At 39.2% G+C, this 19,582-nt stretch overlaps 2 protein-coding genes across 3 annotated transcripts; one reads left to right on the top strand and one right to left on the bottom strand.

Moving 5' to 3' along the window:
* Positions 1 to 1,720: 1,720 nt before the first annotated feature.
* Positions 1,721 to 4,861, top strand: LOC109114529 (cation/H(+) antiporter 15-like). The gene is made up of 3 exons (XM_019197365.2): positions 1,721 to 2,110; positions 2,315 to 3,307; positions 3,411 to 4,861. Exons 1-3 carry the CDS (start codon positions 1,871 to 1,873, stop codon positions 4,518 to 4,520), a joined length of 2,343 nt encoding a protein of 780 aa, XP_019052910.2. The 5' UTR covers positions 1,721 to 1,870; the 3' UTR covers positions 4,521 to 4,861.
* Positions 4,862 to 9,457: 4,596 nt separating this feature from the next.
* On the bottom strand, positions 9,458 to 18,385 carry LOC104595208 (kinesin-like protein KIN-13B). Of its 2 annotated transcripts, none has more exons than XM_010255825.3 (12): positions 17,920 to 18,385; positions 17,575 to 17,811; positions 16,773 to 16,967; positions 16,387 to 16,494; positions 13,931 to 14,008; positions 13,752 to 13,833; positions 12,522 to 12,681; positions 12,142 to 12,444; positions 10,910 to 11,128; positions 10,325 to 10,820; positions 10,181 to 10,246; positions 9,458 to 10,097 (listed from the first exon to the last, which is right to left on the bottom strand). In XM_010255825.3, the coding sequence occupies exons 1-12, from the start codon at positions 18,082 to 18,084 to the stop codon at positions 9,921 to 9,923; spliced, it is 2,286 nt and encodes a 761-aa protein (XP_010254127.1). In that variant the 5' UTR covers positions 18,085 to 18,385; the 3' UTR covers positions 9,458 to 9,920. The 2 variants fall into 2 exon arrangements, with proteins under 2 accessions (XP_010254127.1, XP_088754964.1); XM_088898838.1 differs by having other exon boundaries at positions 12,522 to 12,677; positions 13,748 to 13,833.
* Between the last annotated feature and the right edge of the window lie 1,197 nt (positions 18,386 to 19,582).

Raw genomic sequence — 19,582 nt, forward strand, 5'->3', positions numbered from 1 at the left:
GAGCATTCTGCCAAAGCAGGTTGCTAAACAAAGAGATAATTGAGGCTCTTGCATGAAAACAAAGTCATTTATCCCAATCAGATAATTGAGGCTCTACAAAGCTACACACTAATGAGAACAAATGCTGCATCACCCGTGAAAGGGATGTGATGCAGCAGAGGCAGAATGGAAAGCTCTCCAAGCAAGTTCAGCTATATGATAGATCTTATAACTAGAAAAAGATAACTAAATGTACTTGGCGTGAGAAGTTATACTTTGACCAGACCTTCAACTTAGGTCCCCATCGTTTTTCGGTAAATTATTTATCCCAGTAAATGCAGTTAGTTACTTGGGTAAGCTTTTTTTGAGAAACACTTAACCAAGTAAGTGTATTTATCCATGTTCTTTTATTTCCCAAGTAAAAAAGAAAATGACCATTGTAGCCATAAAAGTCCATTATTAAGTGGGGCATTGTTGTCCCATTTAAGTGTTGGAATCTTTCCCCAATGTGAGAAGGTTATTTACCCACCTAGGAGATATTGATGGGTATCACTTACACGAGTGATACTTTTTAAAGTAATATAGATATTTTAGAAATTTTTAGGGCTATTGGTACTTTTTAAAGTAGTATAGATATAGATAATAGTATAGTATAGATGATTAATGCAATTTTAACCATCTTAATTAAAGTTTTATCAAAATACACATTTACCCTTTAGATAACTCAAGTTGAAGGGGCAACTTTTTCCAATAAAAATTCCAAAAATTATACTTCATTCACACTTTTTATAAATAGTATATATAAATATAAATTAGGATTCAACTATGAAGCGAGAAAAACATGATACAAAAAAAAAAGAAAAACTTACAACCAATCAACCAACATTATAATAAAAGTGATAACCAATAAAATGGATTTTCAAAATTTCATCGGAGTTTTGATTCATCAAATCTTTTTCAATATCATGTCTTTCCAGTATCATTGATTTTTCTTTGTTAACTATTTCTTTGAATTAATTGCTTCAGTGTACATAATAATAGAAATTAAAATATATATATATATATATAGACTACTTCAGTGGTCTATACTTTTTAGTAGACATCCATGAATATTATTTAGATTATAGAAAATTAGATATAAAGAGAGAGCTAATAATGATATAGAACATTTAGATTAGGAATGAGCTGGGCAAATTAAATGATTTATTTTTTTAATATTATTTGTTATATAATCTTGCATTTATATTTGTATTTAGCTTTTTATATTAACTAAAATTTCTAATAAAATAAATAGAGCATTGAATTAAAATTGTTCGATGGGACCAAGTAGAACCTACTGGAAACACGTGGAAAACCATGGTCCATGGGCCATTGTAACGGTCCCTGTTGTATCGGTAATCGTCGTCGTTCCTCCCACCCTCTCAAGAGTCAAGGGTTGAGACCAAGAAGCCCAAAACCTTCTCACCCGAGTAAACCATTTTTCCTACGGCTCAGTTTTGAAGGAGTACAAATCTAAATATGTTCAATATAAATACATATAATATAAAATATAAGGTTCTGCGCTTTACATATTTATATTTGTACTTCGCGGTGCATTTATGCCACTGGACAACCGCGTCGTAGCAAATTTGAACTCGTTAACCGAGTCCATACGGATGAAGCGAATCACTGTGACCACATTCTCCGATGATCTCCGCCTCTTACATTGTCACATGCCTTCTTTTACCGCTCGCATGTCACATGTAAATAAAACAACCGTCAACGTCTATCTTCTACCGGACCGATCAAACACGCAGCTCCTCTACCCATTTCTCCTCCATTAATCCAATAATCTCTCTCTCTCTACCCTGTGCATCACCTGAGGGCAAAGGAAGGCGAGCAGAGGGAGAGAATGTCGACCCACAATAGACCCTTCGTCCATGGAATGAATATTTCGGAAATAGATATACATGAAGTCATATGTGAACCAAAAGCCCTGGTCTATTCCGGAAGCATCTGGTTCGGAGGCAACCCCTTCAAATCCTTGCTTCCCATCTTGATGCTTCAAATCTTCCTGTTCTTTGCTTCCAGCCGAATGGTCCAACTCCTCCTCCGGCCTCTCAGACAGCCCAAGTTCGTCTCCGACATCATTGTAAGTAAACTTTTCGATTTGTTTCACCATGTCATGGACGTACGATCAGATCTCCTTCCTTCCATTCCTTTTATATATGGGGATTCAAATTCATATTTCGATTCTCTTGAACTAATATTCTTCTTCTTCTTCTTCAAATGGATTTGACTCTTTTTTTAATTTATCTGATGACGATGTATGTATGAATGCTATAATCTGATGAAGGGTGGCATAATATTGGGTCCCTCCGCTTTAGGGCGCAGCGAGAGATTCAACCAGATAGTATTTCCAGAAAAAGCAATGTTTATTTTGAATACAATGGCCGTAATGGGTATAGTGTACTTCATCTTCTTAATTGGCGTGAAAATGGACAAAAATTTGATATTGAATCCTCGCAAAAAGGCATATAGAATTGGTGCTATCAGTCTGGTGGTTCCTTTTGTGCTTGTGGGATTCATGTCTTACCTCTTACAAAGGCCCCTCGCAGGACTCGTCCAGGGACACTTTTTCCTCTTTCTAGCTGCATCTCTGTCCATCACCGCCTTCCCTGTTCTTGCTCTCGCCCTGGAAGAGCTCAATCTCCTGACTTCTGAGTTGGGCAAGCTTGCAATGTCCAGTTCAATGATCAACGACATGATCGGATGGTTCTTCATGGGACTCTTCGTCGCACTGCATCAAAGAAACTCAATCAACTCGTTACGAGCAATTGCATCCACCACCCTATTGATTACATTCATAACTCACGTCCTACGTCCTTGCATAATACTGATCGACAAGATAACGCCGGCGGGAAGACTGGTCGATCGGGTCTACGTCGTGGCTATACTAATCACAGTTCTGTTCCTTTCATTGCTTAGCAACATGGTCGGTGCAAGCGCAGTCGATGCTCCTCTTGTCTTGGGGATAGTTATCCCGGAGGGTTCTCCTCTGGGAGCGTCCATCGTGGAAAGGACGGAAACCGTAGTTGGGCAGATTCTTCTTCCTCTCTTCTTTGTTCGATGTGGGTTGGCCGTAGATGTGTTCAAGATTGCAGACATGACAGCTTTTGCAGCGCTTGAATTTGTCGTTTTCATGGGATACGTAGGGAAGCTTGCAGCTACTGTGTTAATTTCACTCTACTGTGGAGTCAGCATTCGACATTCTCTGTCCCTTGGTCTCATCATGAATATCAGAGGCCTGGTTGAGGTAATTACCTTCATTCATTGGAGGTCACAGAAGGTAATTCCTAACTCCCAGATCAATCGATGGAATTAAGCTCTAGCTCTATCTCTTAATTCTCTTAATTGATTACTTGTTTGTTCCATCTGCCATCGGCTCGCAGTTCATCGACGACCAATGTCTGGCTATACTGGTTTTATCGACGCTCTCAGTAACAGCCGTAGTGGTGCCCTTGTTGACCACCCTTTACAAGCCACCCAGGTATTTTGCCACACACACACACAGAGCAATCCAGAATGCCCAACCCAATGACGAGTTCCGAATCCTTGCATGCGTGCACTGTGAAGAAAATGTCTATGGCGTCATCTCCCTCCTTGAAGCTTCCCATCCAACTGAGGAAAGCCCCATTTGCGCCTATGTACTCCACCTTGTTGAGCTGGTCGGCCGATATGCAGCGGTGGTACACAAAACCGAATTGCCGAAATGCGGCAGTAAGCAATCCGACACTGATCATATTGTCAGCGCCTTCAAGAAGTACTCCGACGATTCAAATGGGACGGTCTACATCCAGCCCTTCACCGTCATCTCACCCTACAGAACCATGCACGAGGATATTTGCACGCAAGCAGCTGATAACAGGGTGGCTCTCATTATCATACCTTTTCACAACAACTATTCCAACATGGCTTCTGGGAGGTCCAGTGCTTTGTCTAACCTTAACCTAAACGTACTCGTCGGTGCACCTTGCTCGGTGGGGATCCTCGTCGACCACGATTACCGGCGGCCCGCCCTGCGTAGCCAGCACTTCTCCTATAAGGCATTGTTGATATTCTTAGGCGGAGCCGATGACCGTGAGACACTGGCTTATGCTAACCGCATGTCATATCACCCAGGTGTGAGCATCACCGTGATAAGGTTCCGATTATCGAACGGCAGTGACAACAGTGACGATTATGAGGCTGAGAAGAAGCTTGATGAGTCGGTTCTGCTCGAATTTCAATTTAAGAGCATGAACAAGCAATCTGTCTTCTACCATGAATCGGTCGCGGCGGATGAGGGGCATGTGCTTCCTCTAATTGGATCTCTGGAGGACGACTACGACCTTATCATGGTGGGCAGAAGACATAGGACCACCATGGCTGACTGGAGGGAGAGCACGGAGCTCGGGTTTCTTGGCGACAAGCTTCTGTCATCAAACTTGGTTTCCAAAATTTTCTCCCTGTTGGTAGTGCAGCGATGCGAAGCGGTGAATTCCGATCCAATAATTAAATGAAGAAACCAAACTTTGAGAAATTTTGGCTACCGTCAGTCAGTCCTTGCACCATTATATTTTGGCCTGTATATAGGTAGAACGTCAAGCTGAGAAAAAAAAAAAAATCAAAATTCAAGCCTAAGTACAGTTGAAGATGTGCGATATTATTTCCTTCGTTCTCATTCCCAATCCTCTACGGGAAACTGGAGAATATTGGAACAACTTTTATGCCATGTCAGCATGTTGACTGGATCAACCCTGTAAATTATAGACGGACAGGTGTTAGAAAAATTATTTTTTTGGTAAGCTATGAAAATTGATTTTGTGCTTACTCCGTGTGTTCACGGATTATTAGCATTTTACGATGCTTTGGGCGCCCATTCTAATTTGGAGAGAGGACAAGTTATAGACTTATAGTGCATAATAGTTCGAGTAGAGCCATAATTCCTTAATACTTAATAGCGCTTTGGGATGATGAATTAGTGGTGACAAATGGATGGGTTGGGTTGAGTTGAGTATCAACTCACCCATATTAACCCTCTAATCCATTTTTCACTCATATTTAGGTCATGTTTGATGATTAAGTACTTGTTAAAAGAAGTACATATTTAATAAGTATAAACAAGTATTTTTTAGAAGTACTTATTTTTACAACTCTTTAGGTTGTTTGATAATTCATTTTTTCAAATCACTTATTATGATTTTAAGTACTTATTGTGGTGGGGATGTTTGGTAAGTTACTTTCCTCATAAGTGCTTATTTGACATAAATGACAATTTTACCCCTCACTTCACTCATACCTACATATATATATAGCTATGTTATACATTTTAACTAAGAGTCCATGTGGACCCCACTTCATGACAACTAAGAGCCCACGTGGACTCACACGTGCACAAGTGAGAGTCCACGTGGACCCCACTTCATGGTCAGCATTATTTCTACCGTCAATGGCCCTGTATCAAGCTCGGTACACTGGCCGCCGACGTCGCGGGTACATCGATTGTCGGCCATAACCCACCCTGACCCTAACCCATCCCATATGACCCACATTCACCCAAACTGTGACATTTTTTAATTTTGTTCTATTTCATGTGCATTAAACATAGAAATATCAACTAAGAAAATATAAAAATGATAAAAAATTCAAAAAAATATTTTTAAAAATGCACAAAACACTACAAATAATAAATATATTTGATGTAAAACATAAAAAATTATAGAAAAAATAAAGGGTAAATCTCTTAAACTACCCCTACTGTTCACAAAATTGACAAACAGTACCCTTACTGTTTACATATTATCTTAAAGTACCCTTGAGTTTTCTGACAATTGACATTGCCATTAAGTGCTAATGGAATGAAACGAAATGTCAAATTTACCCTCCATTATTCCTCAAATTTCATCCCCTATTTCATCGTCTGCCTCTGCTCTCTCTCCATTCTCAGACCTCCCCCTCCGCCTCTTCTCTCTCTCTCCTTCTTTCTCCGTTTTCAAACCTCCCCCTCCACCTCTCAACCCTTGTACAAGAATAATTGTGGGGATCCTTGTGGATCGAGCTGCAATGAATAATCCCCAAATGTCGGATCGTCTGGGGACTTCAAAGATCAACCTCACGCTGCTTTCTAGCAAATATGAGCCTCTATTGATTTGGTGGGATCATCGACAATGAATACAGCAAGCACACACTCTCCGATGTATCGTACCGAAGAAAAGACAACACCTAGAATCATGGAATGCCCTCCTTGTTTGGTGGAATGCCCGAAGAGCTCTAACAACACTTTGTTGTACTCTGTAAGATTTCGTCCATCCACAAGCTGCTTTCCAGCAAAAATAAGCTTCTTGTTGTCCATCCTCAAGCAGCAGCGGTGATGAAAAAGGGGCAAGAGGAAATGGGGGAGAGAGAGAACGAAGGGGAGGAAGAGAGAGAGAGGGAGGGAGCCCTTCATCGGTGGTTGTCATCGCCTGCGACGGCTGTGCCAAGAGGGAGAGAGAACGAAGGGAGGCTGCTCGGTGCAGGCGACGAGCCCTTCGTTCTCTCTCCCTCTCGGCACAGTCGTTGCAGGCGACGACAACCACTGGTGAAGGGATCCCTCCCTTTCTTTCTTTCTTTCCCTCTTCCTCCCCTTCGTTCTCTCTCTCCCCCCATTCCCTCTCGCCCCTGTTTCAGCACCAACGCTGCTGCAACTTGCAGCAACAGCGAACCCCTCCACGCACTCGGATACAGACGACCAGGTCCCTTCCCCAATATCTCTCTCATCTTCCCTCTATATTTCCTCTTCTTCTTCTTCTCTTTCTCCTTCCTCTGCTTTTCCTTCCTCCATCTTCATCTATGTTCATCATCTTCTTGACGGTGAATAGAGAACTACCATCAACATCATCATAGCCAAAAATGGCGGCGGCCACTGCTGTTTTGCCCGGAGACTGCTCGACACAAGTGACAAGCCCTTCGTTCTCTCTCCCTCTTAGCACAACCGTCGCAGGCGAAGGGCTCCCTCCCTCGCTTTCTCTCTTCCTCCCCTTTGTTCTCTCTCTCTCCCCTCATTCCCTCTCGCCCCTGTTTCATCACTATCATTGTTGCAACTTGCATCAGCTGTGGACCCCTCCACGCACTCGGATATAACGGCCAAGTTCCTTCCTCGATCTGTCTCTCCTCTTCCCTCTCATTTTCCTCCTCGTCTTCTTCTCTTTCTCCTTCTTCCTCTGCTTCTCCTTCCTCCATCTTCATCTGTGTTCATCGTCTTCTTGACAGTTAACAGAGAACAACCACCAACATCATTGTCTTTCGACAAATGCCGATGGTTGTCAGCTAACTACAATTCATCATCCAACGAGAAGGTTCCTGAGAATGTTCGTAGCAGACAGAGGCCAGTTTTGGGTTGGCGAGAAGGAAAGAGGGTCAACTCTACCACCGACGACCATGTGGTCGTCGTTGCCTACGATGATGATACCAAAATCACGCCACCGCTGCAACTTCCAACAACAATGATAAACAATAAGGCTATTTTAGGAATTTTAAAATAATTACCACTCACATGATGTCACATTTGAACGGAGTGTGACGGAAAATTAACAGCAATGGAGGTTTTAGACAATTGTTAGAAAACTTAAGGGTATTTTAACACAATAGCTAAATAGTAAGGTGGAGTTTACCAATTTCGCAGACAGTAGGTAGGGGTGGATTCAAGCCGAGCCGAATACTACCAGGCTCGAGCTCGAGCTAGAGCTCGGTTCAAGCCAAAACCTTGAGCTCGAGCTCGGCTCGAGTAAAAAATTCATAAGCTCGAGCTCGATTTTGAGAAAAAATATTTTATAAAAATAAAAAATTATATATATAAATATTTTTTATATGATATTAAAAAATTAAGAATTATAATAATTAATAATTATAATATTTTTATTTTATATATATTATTTTCTATAATTTTATTATGTATTATATATATTAAATATCATATATATATATATATATATTCGAGCCGGCTCACGAGCCGAGCTCTAGTAGGCTCGAGCTCGATTGAAACCGAACAGCTCGTGAAAAGCTCGGCTTGTTGCCACCCCTAGCAGTAGTGGTAGTTTAAGAGATTTACCCAAAAATAAAAAGTTTAAATTAAATTTACCATTTCTCATAAAAACAGAAAATTGTAAAAAACACAAAAGTGGCAAATATTAAAAAAAAAATACAAAATTCATAAATTTAGAAAAATAGAAATTGCAAAAAACCAAAGAAATTATAAAAAATATTGAAAAAACAAAAAATTGCAAATAAATAACAAAAAATATAGGAAAATGTAGCAAAAAAACAACAAAAATTATGATACATTTAGAAAAACTATAAAATGCAAAGAAAATACAAAAATTATGGGAAACACAAAAAAAAATGGAAAAATATAAAAATTTAGGAAAAAACAAAAATTATAATAAAGCAAAAAATGCAAATAAATAACAAAAGTATAAGAAAACCAAATGTAAAAAATGTAGAAAATCTTTTGAATTTTTTAATACAAGAAAACAAAACATAAAAATGTAGGAAACTTTTTTATGGAAGTTTCCATCAATTTTTTTAAATTAATAGAAATTTTTGAAAAAAAAATATATAAAATATATAAAAAATGAGAAAATATATTGCATGTGGTGCATCTGTTTTGCGAACACATATCTATCTTCATAGAGGAAGACAATGAACACAAATCTGGATTTAAAGCAGATCTAGTATGATCTCTTCAATCTATGTGTATGCAAACCCAAATCTCTAAGGAGAAGAAGAAGAAGAAGAAAGGAAAACAGAGAGAGAGAGAGAGAGGAGGAAGTGAACAATCGCCGGTGATTTTGATGGCCAACTACTGAGAACAACAGCTTCCTTCTCCCCTCGACCTGGCGATTGGCGAAATAGAGAAAAGATTCCACCCCGACGCTTTTTCTTGGATTTTCAACCCTTCCCTCAGCCCAACTTATGACCCTAACTCTTTACAACCTAATGAGTACCCTCGACCCAACCCAAATTGACCCTTGTCCCCCAACCTAAATGGATGTCTCAACCCATAATGACCCACATCTTAAATGGGTGGGTACGGGTAGGTTTTTAAGTGGGTGGATTGAGTGGGTCAGATGGTTTGGGGTACATTGCCACCCCTAATGATTAGGGTGCAGTCTGGCATCAATTATGATTTCTTGAAAATCACTACAATGAGTCGCATCAACATTAGAGGAATCGACATTGAAATTTATGTTTTATTGGTTGACTTTGATGATTTTCAAGAAACCGGCTAAAAATCAATTCTTGACTCAAATGGATGACTCAACTCATAATGACCCACATCTTAAATGGGTAGGCATGGGTAAGTTTTTAAGTGGGCGGATTGGGTGGGTCAAATGGGTTGGGGTCAACATTACCACCCCAATGATTAGGATGAAGTCTCTCTCTCTTTGATCACAAGTCATTGATGATACAGAACCCATGATGACAATACTCAATCACAGAGCTTGTACTATTAACCTTATCAATCAATTATACAGATGTATAAATATTTACAAAGAAGATACCCACCGGCATATATCCACAAATTAGTTTCCAACAACTCACAAGAGAAGAGAGACTAACATTAATAGTCAATGGGAAAAATTAAAACCAGTGAAACAGGAGATTTCCGAAAATTAAAAAAAAATGCAATTTATAAAACCTAACAGAAGTTACCACTCGTATACTTAAAACCTGTAACAGGGGCTTCATCAAGTCATCTGGCCAACAAAACCCCATATTTCGACAGCAACAGAAGGCTGCTACAGACGTTGCAGAACTGCATCGTCAAACCCACCAATGGAGGATTGTGATACGTCCCCCATTAATACATATCTGCATTATTTTGATGCATCACAGCTGACCATCATAAGAATCGGTGCCATCAATTGACATTTTCATAATCAGAGACCAGAAGACACTAAAACATTGTGTTCATTCAAACGCCTCTGAAAATGAGCCAAGCGGGTCTGCAGTTGTAAAATTCCAGCTGCCTTCTGAGAAAGAATAGTGTTGAGTCTCGAGATGTAGTCATCCAGTTGATTTCCCGGTTGATCAGATTCCACCAAAAGCTTCATCTCCTGAAACAAACACATAAATAAATCAAAATCAAGTATGATTACCCCAGAAAGATAAAAGAAGCCAACTAAGGATATTTTCTTACCTCTCTAACAATATCTAACGTCTCCTCCACCTGCTTCCTGTGAGCACTAACAAGATCTTCCTCTTCCTACTCATGAAAAATATACACATTTGAAAGAAGTCCCAAATGAAAAACCAAAGTTTGATACTTAGCCATGCTTTTTACCTCCAAGAGGGCATTCAGGTCATCATCTGATTGTGAATTGTTAGAATCAAAGCCTGGTGGATCCTTCCATTTTTTCAGGTTATCTGTTTTCTTGCTGGTCCTGTTCTCAACAGTTGAGTTCTCGTGTCTCTCCATCCTTCTATTCTTCTTCCAAACTGGCTTCTCCTGTTCATACAACTCCTGGGATAGATCAAAATCCTCTGCAGTAGTGCCACCTCTCCCACCTTTATGATCTTTAGAGAAATCGGAACGTACAGAAAGGCCTTCATCCCTTCCACTAGGTGCACGGTCCATGTTAAAAGGAGGAGAAGGTTCTCTCTCAATCTGTTTTGACCATCCAAATCTGTTGGTTTCATTGGGAAGATCAGAGATGTTACTCTCAAAAGTTGAAACATTGGGTAAAACTGAAGATAGGGGCAAAGCAGTTGAATCCCTCAAGTTTGTTGACGACACAGGATCCTTTTTGGAGCTGCTCCCCTTTGAAAGACTCTTAACCCTGATGAATAAGCATTTATTAGATATGCAGTTACTAGGAAAAGGGTAAAGATATTCCTATATCAGCAAAATATCACAAAGCTATGTCACCTGTCAGCATATCTTAATGTATTCAGAGTGTGTTCACATGATCCTGAGTTTGGAGAAATGCATGATATCATTACAGTGCGTGAGTCCCCAACAAATGAATCCCTAAGAACTTCAGTTAGTTTGCTCCCCCTGAAAGGGATGTGTCCTTGGTCATTGTCAAGAGCACGAATGCATTCCTTCAATGCAAGCAAGCTTTTATTAATTTCAGCACCTTCCATTCTGCACCATTAGCATACAAAACGAGTGTATTAAACTTAAAATCACTGACACCAAAAATAAAGGGACAACCAAGAATGTGGTAGATAACATTCTATAACCAAGTTAGTACAAGGGGGATGAGACCCACAAGATCGCTCCCAATTCTCACTGGCAAAATTACACTCACTCAGAAAATTCCTCTCCAATACAAGTTTTCAGAATTTCAACAAATTTTTCCAACAAGAGATGAGAAGACTAGATAGCATACACGACGAAAGTAACCCTATGCATTTTATGGGGGTGTTCGACAACATGATTGGTTTTGTTTTTGAAAACAAAAAACAACTGCCACATCAGCAAAAACAATACAATTTTGCTGATATGGGGCAGTTTTGGTTTTCAAAAACAAAACCAATCATGTTGTCAAAACACCCCCTATATTTTCTCGTCTCAAAAATTTTCTAGATGTTGACTCAACAGATGGCAAGTCCATAATACAACACCTGAATCAGATGTATTACCATGCATCTGGTTATACCTTCTAGTTACTTAAGGGCAAACCCTGAGTCCATAATACAACACCTGCATAGCATGCACTACCATGCATTTTGTATACTTTTGTGTCAGTCATCCCAAGAGATACCTGCAGGGCTCCTCAAAGTGAGGCCAGATCTTCTAGTAACAAACAAAACTAGGCACATCATAGGTTTGTACCACTTTTCACGATACTTGAGAATTTTTAGAAATTAATATGAATAAATGCATCATGCTCAAATATTGTGGATAGATAGCACAAACCTATGATGTTACTACATACAAGCATTGTTTGTTACAAGCAGATCTGCTCCCCCTCAAAGCATAATAGAACCAAAGAAAACCTTACCTTGTCTGCTTATCATAATATGAATAAATGCATCATGCTCAAATATTGTGGATAGATAGCACAAACCTATGATGTTACTACATACAAGCATTGTTTGTTACAAGCAGATCTGCTCCCCCTCAAAGCATAATAGAACCAAAGAAAACCTTACCTTGTCTGCTTATCATTATCCGTAGTATCTGCGCCACGTTCACTTCCAGCAAGATCTATGAAGGAGAGCTTCCCAACCACACGGGCAGGCTTTGATTCACTGCCATCAGATGACCTTTTGATAGCAAGCTGCAGTATCGCATGTGAGCGGGAAGATTCCTCATTGGCACCAGTTGTACCTGTACTTCTGGTAGCATTTCCTTTCTCAATGAACTCTCGGATTGCCTCGACATTTGATACCCTGTACTCTTGCAAACCCACAATACACACTTGCTGCTTACCATCTTCTCTCATGCAAAGCTTTCTGCAGAAGTAAAGTTCTAAGTCAAGCAACTAAATTTTGTAAATGTTTGCTAGCAAAATATTGAAATTAAATCTTACCTCCGGTCATTAAGGAGGTCAAAAAGTTTCCCACCATATATCTCAAAGAAACTGACAAACAACTGAAAACCTTGATTCCGGTATGTGTGATGCATTAAGCTCAATATATCCCGGGATGCTTTCAGGGGCAGTGGTTGCATGGTATAAGTCTTCCCACTCCCTGAATGAGAAAGAGGCAACCAAATCAAGCTTATACATTACGATTGTTTGGTGTGAATTTTCAAGTTAAATATGGCAATATTTTTGCAACTCAGATGTATCAACTATATAAAACCATAGGCAATAAAAAGGTTTCAGCTATTTCAGGGCTAAACAAGACAAAACAACTACACGGAAAATTAAATTCCACAAATTGGAACAGAACAGAAGAGTACATTAGCAACCATATTATGCTTTCACCTAGGGGTGGCAACGAGCTGAACTTTTCACGAGTTGCTTGAGCTCGGCTTGGCTCAATTTCAACTGAGCTTCGAGCCGAGCTTGAGCCCAATTCACTAGCTCGATTATGAAACGAGCCGAGCTCGAGCATACTAAAGCTCGGCTCGTGAGCCAGCTCAAATATATATATATATATAATAAAAATATTATAATTCTTAATTTTTTAAATATCAAATAAAAAATATTTTTATATATAATTTTTTATAGAACATTTTTTCTCAAAATCAAGCTCGAACTCGAGCCTTGTAGAATAGTCTCGAGCCGAGCTCAAGCCTCGTACTATTCGGATTGGCTCGGCTCGAATCCACCCCTACTTTCACCTCTCAAAACACAAGTAGGATGAAGAAAATTAATAACACCCTATAAAGCAACCACACATAAAGGTTTCAGCCATTTCAGACCATACATCATCATCATCATCTAATCCTTGTCACAATTATATGGGATAAGCTACATGAATCCTATTTCACCATTCCATTCTCGTTAGTGTTACATACATTGCTAAATTATAGGTGCTTAAATCATTTCATACTACCTCAGTCCACGTCCTTTTTGGTCTAACCCTAGGCCTTCCAGCCCCTTCAACATGCACACATTGATGTGATTTTCTTACACCACAATTCCAAGGAAAAACAATTTGATGTAAATGTACAAGCACTTTTCAAGATTGAAGAAATTGATGTGAAAAAATGCATTTGCTTATCCAATACATGAAATATAGCTCTGTAAATTGTTCAAAACCTAGAATGTTTTGAAGCATAAATATAAAGCAAATTTAAGATAACCACTTGCCTGTTTGCCCATATGCAAAACAAGTTGCTTTGGTCCTTTGGAAAATAAAAGGGACAATGGGCTCCACTGTCTCACAATAGACCTGTAGAAAAGAACACAAAAAGAAAAATACACCAAGGAACAAATTTTAGATCACTAGTATGATCAGGGACAATGGAAGGAATACTTTTTGCACTCACTTCATCATTTGTAACCTCCTCATTCAGTACTGCATCAAAAAAAAATTCATGTTTCTCAACATACTCTGTCAGATCAACCTACAAAAAATAAGAAATTATGATCTGGAGAATGCTGGTATCAAAATTGGGATGGGGAACTTATCATGGAGAACTACAAGCTTCTAAATTATCACAAAGCAAATGTGCGGAGTTGAGAGCCAAGTCAAAGTTTTTCCAATAGTTAAAAGCAGATAGATAGAGAAACATTGGGGAGGAAAGCCAAACAAGGATATCAAATTTGGCAATACAAGTATCTTGCGTATAGGGACTAGGGTCACCAAAGAAAGTGATGATGGTATTTGAATTTTCAACACTCCATTGCTTATCATGACTCCAAAAACCAACAAAACTCTAACAGCCAACCCTACATTTCAAACTATAAAAACCCCCACCATGTCATCAGAGGCTTATGTGGTTGTTGCCAATATAGGACTCTTAATCCATGTTAGACATAGCAAAAACCCTATACCAAAATCAAAACATCTCTCTCCCCCTCCCTCCCTGACAACCAGCTCTATGTTCAACATGGATTAAGAGTCCTATGTTAGAAATAGCCACATAAGCCTCCGATGACGTGTGGTTTCTCAAAGAACCATTCAACCTAAAAGCTTAAGCTGTTAGATGAGGTCCTTGAATAGGTTGATATTCTCCAATACGTCCCTTCACACGAAAGCCCATTGGGTTTGAAGTGTGGACAAGCACAGGCCCACCCATACCTTGTGCTGAAACTTAATTAATTATAATGGGGGCAATGAGGATCGAACATTAGACCACTTGGTCAAAGTGGCTCTGATACCATCTCAAAGAACTATTCAACCTAAAAGCTTAAGCTGTTAGGTAAAGTCCTTTAATAGGTTGATATTCTCCAATAGTTTTTATAATTTGAAATGTACAGCCGGTTGTCAGAGGTTTGTTGGTTTCAGGACCAACCTACAAACTATATTTAAATGTACAACTAGCTCAGACTATAATTTTCCCAAAAAAAAAAAAACTTTTCAAATTTCATTGCAACAAATTATTTGACTGATATAGTCCAGTTTTCTTGTCTTTGAATCATAAATAAGGCACTTCTAAGAAAAAATCAATCAAATGAACTTAAAGATGCCTAAACAAATATATTAGTACATTCAGAAACATGGCAAATGCACCTGAGTCGGTAATTTACTTTAAACATTTATACAGTGAACATGAAAAACAACTAAGAATTAGTCTTGTATATTTTCGATGGAATTTGAAAAGACATCACAATATATTCTAAGGATAAGACCTGGTCCCAGTTACTTGAACTATGCCCAGCCACATTCCTTCCACTGTACGAAAATGACAAGATGACTTACAATCTACACCATAATCAACTTGAAAGGAAGTTAATACTTAAAAGTGACTTCAAGGTTTATAGGTTATATTTTTATTGGTAGCAGATCAAGAGATTTTATTGATGTAAGACTTGTGAAGGTACAAATCTGACAAAGCCAGCTCCTTCCCATCAGTTGGGAGAGGAGACAAGAACAATATAGACTGACAACTAGAAATATGTCAACATATGAGTTTCAAGGAAGGGAACAAAAGCTATAGCATTTTCAACTGACAAAGTAATGTTACATAAATTAGTTGCTTGGCTTTAAAATTGCAGCAAAATGGAATATTGAAATCTGAAGTTTAATTAGATCTTATTGGGACAAGAACTTATTTTTATGTCTGAATTTGACTCTGAAGTCTGATAACAACTGTGTTGGAGTTCTTGATCACAATGGCTATTGCAGTTTCTTCCATTTAAGCTTGAGTATTAAGATGTTCTTGTCATTATAAATGTTTTAAAAAGTGAAAAGAGTAAAGGAAACATTTGTGTACCACTAATAAGGGATAAATGGTGACTCTCAGAGGTGTAACAAAATGCACTGAAAGGGAAAAGACCAGTTATCTTATAAATTTTGACATAGGTGGCAGTATTTCAGACTTCAAAACACTACCCAAATGCCAATATCCCTGGCTGAGCACCTTAACCCTGATATAGCATTCGCCGCATTCCCAAAATCAGTATGGTCAGGTAAAGGTGAAAATAAATTAATATTAGAAAGATAAAGCCCAAGAGGTTCCTAGAGCCGAAGGTGCAAGATGAGGTGCCACTTTTGAAAACAAAAAACATATAAGTATATGCAAACTAAATCCTAATGAACATAGAATAATTTAGAAGGCCAATGAACTAAATAACAAAGAAAATGCAGCATATGCTCATGTGACACTACAATTCCAATTACAATCAAGTCAAGCATCAGCAAGATACAACTGCATTTTCCAGGTCTTACATAGGCTAAAATTCAAGCTGAATACGGATGCAAATCTCAGTTACTGATTAAGTATAGTTGAACAGAAGAAACTCACTTTTTTTATTTTGATAAATAACAGCAGAAACTCACCTTGAGCTTAGTCTCATGAACTGTAAGAGAGCTAGAATTTAGCTCTATTGTTATGATGTCTTCCTCCTTCTTTGCTAGTTCCTTTTTATTAAGTGGCCTCTTACGGACCTGCATTCAAATCATCGGCATCGCTTACATTATTTGATCAAACAATTTGCAAAAGAAGCCATTTTGCTAAAGTAAAGCAGTCACAGTGTGATAGATTTAATATTCTACGCAGAATTGACCATTTGATGATGTCAGCTTAGTTCAAATTGAAATTTGAAAGTATTCTAGGTTTATCTAGTTGACCACCCACTTAGGGAATCGAGCATTTCTAAAACCCATTTCTTACCAAGAGGATTAACAGACAAATGTAAGAGTTCAAAGAGCAACAAAGGGTATACCACAACTTTGATCTTGGCAACAGAACTGAGCTTCTCCTTATCGGCTGTAAAGCTTTTAAGCAGATTATTCTCTGCCAAACCACGAACTTTGGTGGTTGATTTGTTGGTAGAAAGATAAGGCTCAGATTCATCAAAGATTCTTCCATGAACAGAATGATAAATAGAGGAGCCATCATACAGACCAGGAACTGCCATCTACCAATGAGAAAAGAAAAACAAAATGTGTCAGCAGATCTCCCAATTTTCATGGAATTTCCAAAACATAAATGGCCAGAAACCAATGTCAGCTCTGAAGAGCAAAACCTAAATCAGCATGTAAAATGATAATTCAACCAAATATGCCATGGATTCTTTGAGTAATATTTCCCTCACTGCTAAATGTTTCAATCTAGAAGTTTGGCCTAATTTTTCAATAAAACGGTGTAATTAAATTGACAAAATATAAATCAAAAAGTAGATGAAAACCATAGCTATGAAATGAATTACGCTTTCTAATAAATGCAACAAATTCATTACCTCCAAATATCAAAATCACAAAAATTTAGATTCACTGTGAAAAAAAAGAAAAAGAAACAAGCATAAATCAAATCAGTAATTTTTTTCTTTAAAAAAAAAATCAAACTGTCAAGGGCAAGACTGAGCAAAGATCGGGAAAGACACAAGCTATATGATGTAAAATCAGAACATCCGATCGGGAATTCAATACAAAACTGGCAAAGCAGGATAAAAATCAAATCTTTGGACAAGAAAATCCTCATAACAAGGTAAGTTGCTTACTTCAGGAGAAAGCCAAGAGACTTACCTCTGGAAGTAGCTCAGTGTCGAAGGAATGCAGATCCAGGATTCCAGGGCTGAATTCATTTGGCGACACATGATCTTCGCCGTTCTTCCTCAAGCTCGACGACCGCGAGTTAACAGGAGGAGTCGAAGGTTCGGAGAACAGCTCATTCCCTCCATTAACGCTCCTCTGAGCATTCCAATACATCTTCGACCCCTGCACTCCTCCTCCACCTCCACCGCCACCAAAGTAGCCATAGTCCTGTTCTCGGTCCAACAATAAAAGAAGCAAAAATCAACGATCGGCATCTAAAACATCAATTGATGTACTCAATGTGTGTCGAAACAAAAGAGAAAGGAGATCATGAACCTGCAGGCCAGGTAAAGTTGCATTTGAAGACTGAAGGTGCTGGAGACTAGCAGATTGAAACCATCCTCCATTAGAGGAAGTCTCTAAGAAGTTGTCAGAGAACTGACGCTGGTGGTGTACGGTCGAAGCACCAGATCTCTGCATCTGTCTCCCGACTGCATGCATCTCTCCCGCCTCTACTTGTCGATCCGATTAGAGCGTCTCACTCTCGGAATCAGAAGTCAATCTCAATTCTTGATTTTTAAAGGAAAAAAACACGTTTCCACCGGCATGAACTAAACGACAAACCTTTCAAATTTTCAAACGATTTAAAACAAATGAAGAGAGAGAGAGAGAGAGTCAGAGGCAGAGACAGAGAAAGGAGCAGAAACTCCGGTATTCAGAGAGCAGAATTCCTTTTCTGGTCTGATATTTTGAAAGAAGCTTCAATGGAGGTTGTTCAGTTTGTCTGAAGTTTTTGAAAAATAACTAAAAAAATAATAATTCTTGGGCTAAATCTGTAAATCAGCAGCAATGAGTGATACACGAAGAAATGGATTTCAAACTTTGAACGGTAAGGAAGGACTGATTCGAGACGGGATCTGCTCCTCACACAGCGGCGCCTCACAGATACATCCACCATGCATTGGAAACATCTCCCGTGTACCCAGTGCATCGTAACTCGTAAGATGTGCTGTGAGGTCGGTGTGGAGCGCCTTGTATAAGGAGCAGATCCGGTCTCGACTAATCCAACTCAAATAGAATATAGTACAGAGACCAGTAGAGAAGGTAATAATCCTCTACCAACTAAATGCTTCCAACAAACGTTAGCACATCTCCCATGTCATTCATTCATAGGCAATTGGGAGCGTTTTTTTGATGGATCAGAGAGTGGCACGCGTGAGTTAGACAAGTCACGTGCGTCCCTAAAATTATAGCCGGAGGCTCGGAGGGAGATCATATTGGCGCCCGCGGATACTCCAGTGACTTCACAGGACATTACAACCGTGTATTGAGAACATCTCTTGGTTACAAATACGAGAGATGCTTTCAATGCACGCGAGATGTGCATGTCGGGCGTCTCTGGGGCGCAAATGTGGACTCGCCCGGAGCGCCGGAGAGGGCCAAAGTGAAAAACGATGAGCATCAGGACCCACTCGCTTTTCACGAGGTCTCGCCTGTTTCGTACCACGTGGTGGACCTCGACTCGTTTTCCTCATTCTCTGTTCATGTACTAAAAGCAATAGTATCTTCCTATTCACACTTGGATCGGAATCCTGTGTCCTGTAGATTAAAATCTTGAAGCTAAAGATTCCAGTCCAAGGTATCGAATAGAAGGGTCTTATAAACGTATATGTATATTACGATGCATCGAATGGCGATTACCTCACGTGCCGGCCACCTCAGTCTCAGACAACTCATTCAAGTTTTGTGAGAGAATGAGGGAGGCTGATAGCCTGAAATATTAGAAACGTGGCGTGATCGAAGGGTAAGACAAATCAGAATCAGGAAGAAATCTGTGGTCTACTGGACTAGGGAAGTTTATCTGACTTCTGGGTAACATGAAGCCGTAAATAGGATTCGACCGTCCACGTGTTCCAGAGGTTTGATCTGAAATAAGATTTTGGTCTGGCCACATGGCAGAATCCAAAATTGATTAGATCCTAGGGACGACAAACAAATT

Source organism: Nelumbo nucifera, chromosome 2 (assembly GCF_055504915.1).
Source record: "Nelumbo nucifera cultivar China Antique chromosome 2, China Antique-T2T, whole genome shotgun sequence".
In the NCBI taxonomy this organism is placed as follows: Eukaryota; Viridiplantae; Streptophyta; class Magnoliopsida; order Proteales; family Nelumbonaceae; genus Nelumbo; species Nelumbo nucifera.

Bases quoted from the DNA above. Each gene is read 5' to 3' on its own strand.
- LOC109114529 (XM_019197365.2), top strand. From the start codon at position 1,871: ATGTCGACCCACAATAGACCCTTCGTCCATGGAATGAATATTTCGGAA. The intron at 2,111-2,314 runs GTAAGTAAACTT...AATCTGATGAAG, and splicing joins AGTTCGTCTCCGACATCATT to GGTGGCATAATATTGGGTCC. The intron at 3,308-3,410 runs GTAATTCCTAAC...ATCGGCTCGCAG, and splicing joins TTCATTGGAGGTCACAGAAG to TTCATCGACGACCAATGTCT.
- LOC104595208 (XM_010255825.3), bottom strand. From the start codon at position 18,084: ATGCATGCAGTCGGGAGACAGATGCAGAGATCTGGTGCTTCGACCGTA. The intron at 17,812-17,919 runs GTTCATGATCTC...GACCGAGAACAG, and splicing joins CAACTTTACCTGGCCTGCAG to GACTATGGCTACTTTGGTGG. The intron at 13,834-13,930 runs GTGAGTGCAAAA...TCTTTTCTACAG, and splicing joins AGGAGGTTACAAATGATGAA to GTCTATTGTGAGACAGTGGA.